General features: G+C 42.9%; 1 protein-coding gene across 1 annotated transcript in view; it reads left to right on the top strand.

The window, feature by feature from the left end:
• Positions 1 to 272: 272 nt before the first annotated feature.
• The window catches only part of LOC112550697 (microtubule-associated serine/threonine-protein kinase 2-like), an 80,310-nt gene continuing 75,017 nt past the window's right edge, over positions 273 to 5,565 (top strand). Inside the window, exons 1-2 of the mRNA XM_025207124.1 lie at positions 273 to 332; positions 1,902 to 2,049. Of these exons, the coding sequence (XP_025062909.1) occupies positions 273 to 332; positions 1,902 to 2,049 (208 nt within the window). The remainder of the gene's footprint in view (positions 333 to 1,901; positions 2,050 to 5,565) is intronic.

The following is a 5,565-nucleotide window of genomic DNA, read 5'->3' as shown; positions in this document are numbered from 1 at the left end:
ACCAATAGCAGTACAAGCCTTCATGTTTTCCTTACATGATTAATTTCAGCTGTGCCATCGCTCACAAGGCCTCAAAACATTTTCCTTTAAACTTTAACTAAACTTCTTAGTTGTAACACAATTTGTGATTCATGCATAAGTAACAGCAAACACCTGATTCAGCTGTCACAGGGCGCTCAGCAAGCCTTTTTTCCAAGCAGATATAACTTCTCACTGCCCCAAGAAGTGCATGCCATTAGCAGTGCACGGCTGTACTCCCTTAGCACTGCCGCATGGCACAGCTCGGGGTGCGTGGCTGCACAGAACTGTGTTCAGGCAGCGCGGAGTCAGAGGTATGCATTGGTATGGAGCCAAGGACATGTGGCAGCATGGTGCTCCATCCGGGCAGCGGCATGGAGTCAGACTTACACACCCACTGACCACTGCTTCCTGTCATCTGACCCTTTCTCCTGTGCAACAAGGCCCAGACACTGCTAATCATCTATCTGCAGGCTTACTGCTTGGCAGTCGGCCTCCCTGCAGGCTGCCCTCTGCACTTCCTTGCAGCTAATTAGCCCTGTTGCTTTGCTGACTCTGCCAAGTGATGAGTTATGGGGCTTCATTACTCTGGACAGATTTGTGGTTGAAAGTTCAGATGTGAAAAATTTGGTTCAACGTTGGTATAAAATCATCTGGCTTGGCTAGACAAATTGTTACCTGCAAATTGTACCCATTCTCTTAGGTGAGTATTTTATAAGCAGAAAGAGCATTAAAAATGTGTGGATTCCTGTGCTATGGAAGGAAGGCACCAGTTCCATAATACATGCACAGCATTTTACCTGCCAGTAGAGGAGGGGGAACTTGGCCAAGGACTGTAGTGAAGACTTATAAAAAGTATCACAGGATCTTTTAAATCAGTGGTTTTCAACCTTTTTTCATTTGCGGACCCCTAAAAATTTTGAACGGAGATGCAAACCCCTTCAAATTGTAAGTGTGGTTATTCACATGCATTTGATTTGTCCTAGTCATCTTTTGCAGACCCCTTCGACACAAGTCTGCAGACTCCCAGGGGTCCATGGACCATAGGTTGAAAACTACTGGTTTAAATCTATGCAATATAACAGCCTTGGAAATCATTGCAAGATATTAATTGACCTAATACTGATTTGTACCAGATCTAAAATCTTTACAAGTTGTAGTGAAAATAGAATAACTATAACCATCATTGTTCTTCTGCCTGGCTCAATTCTGATTTAAATATTTTCTCTCTGGTGTAAATAGTTTGTGCGTGTGACAAGTACACATCTTGGGGTTTTTTGATGGTAGGACCCAAGACATTCTACAAAGATGATCTGATGATCCTTAGTTCAGGCCAAGGATATAGTTTTTTGAGTGGAATAAGTATAAAAAATAACCAGTTGAGTGTAAATGATTTTATTCACAGGGTGTTTGCTATATTTTTGTTTCAGTTTCTGTATTGGCATGTTTCCTCTCATGTGAATTGATAAAATGTATCCTGCCTTTTCACGACTCTGATTTCATTTAAATATGTACATTATCCTAAATTATTCTGTCTTCCTCTTCACATATTCAGAATTTCTAGAGGAGAGTGGGAAGCTACTAAAGGACCTTACTTACATGCTTGGGAGAAGTTTTCTTTCTGACTCCTCTTATGTATTATGATAATGCCAATGAATCCCTAATAGGACTGTAGGGTCTCATGCTGGACTCTGCGACAATACGTGATAGCTTGCAAAGTCGACAGTCAATGGCAGCTTGTCTATAACTTCTGTAGTAAGAAGAGGCAGGCATCAAGACCATTCATAAACTGAGGTCATTAGTGTCCCGGCATTTGTCTGTTTTTTTTAAACCTATTTAGGTGATTCTTACAAATTGTTATCTCTCTTCTCTCTTTCCTCCAGGATGTGGTAATAGAACCCCCTCCCCTGCGGTGCAGGAAGCTCAGTAACCCTGATATCTTTTCATCCACTGGGAAAACTAAACTCCATCGTCAGCTAAGTCAAGATGACTGCAAACTACGGAGGGGTAGCTTGGCCAGTTCTTTGTCTGGTGAGCAATATATACAGTGCATATAATGACTCATTCAATACCAAATGCTTGATATCGTCAGAGAGAGCAAGAGCAGTCATAGGTTGAGTAATTCCATTATATTTTTCTTCCTGTGATACTGTGGAATCAAATGCTGATTTTCTACTGGATGGCGTAAATTTGGAAGGGACTGCTAGGGTCTTGTAGTCCATGCCCCTGCACAGAAGTAGGTTTTGCTATTCCTAAACCAAGGGTTCTTAACTTTTTAGACTCAAGGGCACCCCTTGGAAAATGCCAGCTCTTAGCTTTCACTCATTTCTTGATTATGGGAAAGTGATTGAGCAAGTATTCTGTTGCACAGAACTGAGAGACTACAACAGGTCAGAATGCTTTTGACACTAGATTCCTATGTGAAATTTCTGGGTTTGTATTGTGAATCATGTGTCAGTGTCTACACCTAACAGTGCTAACATAGCATGGGACCCCACAGCACCCTTACAAGAATCCTTGTGGCTCCCTGGTTGAGAATCACATGCCTAAACCATCCCAGATGCATGCTTATCTAATATCTTCCTGAAAATGTCCAACGAAGGAGATTCTACAACTTCCCTGGGCAGCTTTCATATATAAGACTAGCAGGACAATGGGACATGTATTTTTAATAGAGGTGCATCCATACATTGGTCCATATTGTATCAGAACTGATAAAAGGAAAATTGACGTTATCAGCAATCAGCTTTTTTTGTTTGATGTGGCCGATAATGTCACTGATAAATGCCACGTGCATGCGTACAGCCCCAGCCTACGTGCGGCCAGCCTGGAAGCTTGGAGAACAGCGTCCCGCTGGTAAATCTGTTGGGGTGAAGGAGAGTGTGGGGGGGTACAGATCGAGGCCCTGTGGTGAGGGAGGGAGTGGGGCTGGGCTAAGGCAGGGGCAGGCGCTGCCCCACCAGAGTGCGGGGTGAAGCCGTGAGTGGCTCATCCAGGGGGTGTGGTGGGGGAACAGCTTTTGCCACTGTGCGCACCCCTAGGGGAGGGAGGGGGGCATGTGCCCCCAGCCCGCCCTCGCCCTGCACACAGATCTTGGGGGGGAGGGAGAGGGGGAAGGCATGTGCCCCCCCTTGCCTTCCCCTAGGAGTGCACTCAGCGGGGGGAGCCATGACCCTGGACAAGCCACTCACGGCTCTGTCCTGTGCCCCACCCCAACCCCTGCCCTACTCCCTCCCTCACTATGGGGGCTTTGATATGCCCAGCTGGTTAGTCTGTTGGGGTGAAGGGGCAGGGGGAAAAAAGCCTCTTATTTCATATGTGCATCCAAGGAAACCTTATTAACTACACTGTCTGTCATTAAACTGCTGCCAGAAGCAGCATGTGCTCAGTAATGGAAACCAGCTATGAAGTTGATTAAATGCAGCCAACACTGAACATGCTATAAAACACATGGCCTGTGTTCAGGAAACATGCTGATAGGAACCTACCACAAGGATAGGTTAGTGCAGCCCCCTTGGAATAAAATACAAGGCAATGCCCATTTTTCTCAGTTCTCCTCAGCCCTGGACCCAGCACATGGCTCCAGAGTCATCCTGCAGTTTTGGAGCCAGTGTGCAGGGTTGGGCCCAGCATGTAGCTTCAGTGCCAGTTTGTCAGATTGGGTCCTACCACATGGCATGCTGGATTGGGTCCTGCTGCAGGGCTGGATTGGGCCCTGTGGTCCCAGCCTTGGAGGTCCCAGACCTCTGGTGCTTACCCATACTCCCTGGTAAGTCGCCCCCCACTCCCTTCTTGGGGCCCTTCCAAAAATAGGGTGAGTGCTGTATTTGGAGATGTGTTATACGTGATAAAATACAGTATCCTTTGTGAGGTTTTGAGATTAGAGTTGAAGAAAATTTAAAATGATATAATTGTATTGTACATTTTGCTTCTGCAAGTTAGATACTTATGTTGTTTGCTATTTGTGATAAAAATTTAGGAACATTAAGTGTTGTACTATGCATAAGAGTAGTAGACATCTGAGAGCGTGAACATAGCAGTCTTGGGATTCTTGGAATGTGAACAGTGGGGGTGGACATAGCACTCCAACTGTCTATGTCAAAAAGGAAAAAATCAAATATTATTGGAAAATTAAGTTCTGAAAGCTAAATTAAATAATGCCATTCCATAGATCAGAAATGTAACTGGCTGAAAGGTGAGATGCTTTATGTATTCCTTTAATATTCTTTGAAAATTAGTATTAATTAGTGTACAGCTTTTTAACATGCTTCTTTTCTAATAAACGTTTCTTTGAAAGCTAAATTTTCACTGACTGAGACTTATTGTAAAGGTTCAAAATATATTCTTACAGTAAAGGCCTTCTAATTGTAAATAAAAATAACGAGCAACATAAAACTCCTTGTACTATATTTTCTTGCATATAGCACATACTCCCCCCGCAAAAAAAACCCACCTCCTGGATATTTCACTGCACATTATATGTGAGAAATATGGTAAGAGCTTTTTTTGCTAGTGACTGGGCTAAAGTAGAAGTAAAATCTTCATGTGACGTGCAGAGAGTAGACGGGGAGCATGCTCAGATCTCTAGCTGCTGCTATTCAGTTACTTACTATAAGGAAAGATCTTTTTATTCTGCCTTTCAAATACAAAGTGCATGTTATATTCTAGGCAGACAAGGTTCCTTGGGTGAATTTGATATCTTTTATTAGACAAATTGGTCTAATAAAAGATATCGAATTCACCCAAGGAACCTTGTCTGCCTATGTCCTTAGACCAACATGGCTACAACCTAAACCCCTGTTATATTCTAGGACATGCTATGTGAGCAAACATGAAAATTGCCTGGTAGTGTAGTGACCTGTAATGAAAGCAAAAAGGAATGGAGCCAGTAGTTTCTGTAAAACTGAGCGGGACACTTGAGAGAGTTTTGCAAATCCCACTGTGGGGAATGTATAGCTATAGTATTAGACACAACAGTAGTAGGATATAGGTAGACCTCGCGGGGATACGTTTCAGTCTTTTGAACAGTGCGATGCCTAGTTAAATAGTAAACTTGAATTCAAGAATACATCTTTTCTGAGTTATTTGCTGCATAAGGGTTAAATTTACTCAGTACTGACCTAGCTAGCCCGTTTAGCCCTGGTGAAACCTGAATTGGGATGCTTTCAAGGGCCCAATCTGTGTAGTAGAAAGGAGAACAATTCTTTCCCTTAAAAAGCTATTCTCACTTAAAGCACCATGTGGGAAATTGCATCATTTCCACTGTTCTGTAAATTCAGATTTACTGAATCAAGCATGTAATAGGTTTGGTTCAGCCATAAGAGACTTCCTTCCTCAGAATGATCAGTCAAATAAAAATATCTGAGTTGTGAAATGGGAATGTGCTTTTTGTGCCCAAGATGGTATAGAACTGAGGGAACAGTTGGTTTCGCTCTACGTGGATTGCAAGCAATCGTTCTTAATATGAATAGAATATAGCTTTGAACATTCAGTATATGCTGACTACATTTCTGTGAAGTCACAAGGGATATCGCAATGAAAGCAGAA

Source organism: Alligator sinensis, unplaced genomic scaffold (genome assembly GCF_000455745.1).
Source record: "Alligator sinensis unplaced genomic scaffold, ASM45574v1 scaffold781_1, whole genome shotgun sequence".
Lineage (NCBI taxonomy): Eukaryota > Metazoa > Chordata > Crocodylia > Alligatoridae > Alligator > Alligator sinensis.
The sequence above is the reverse complement of the archived record's forward strand: the minus strand, read 5'-3'. Positions and strand labels throughout refer to the sequence as shown.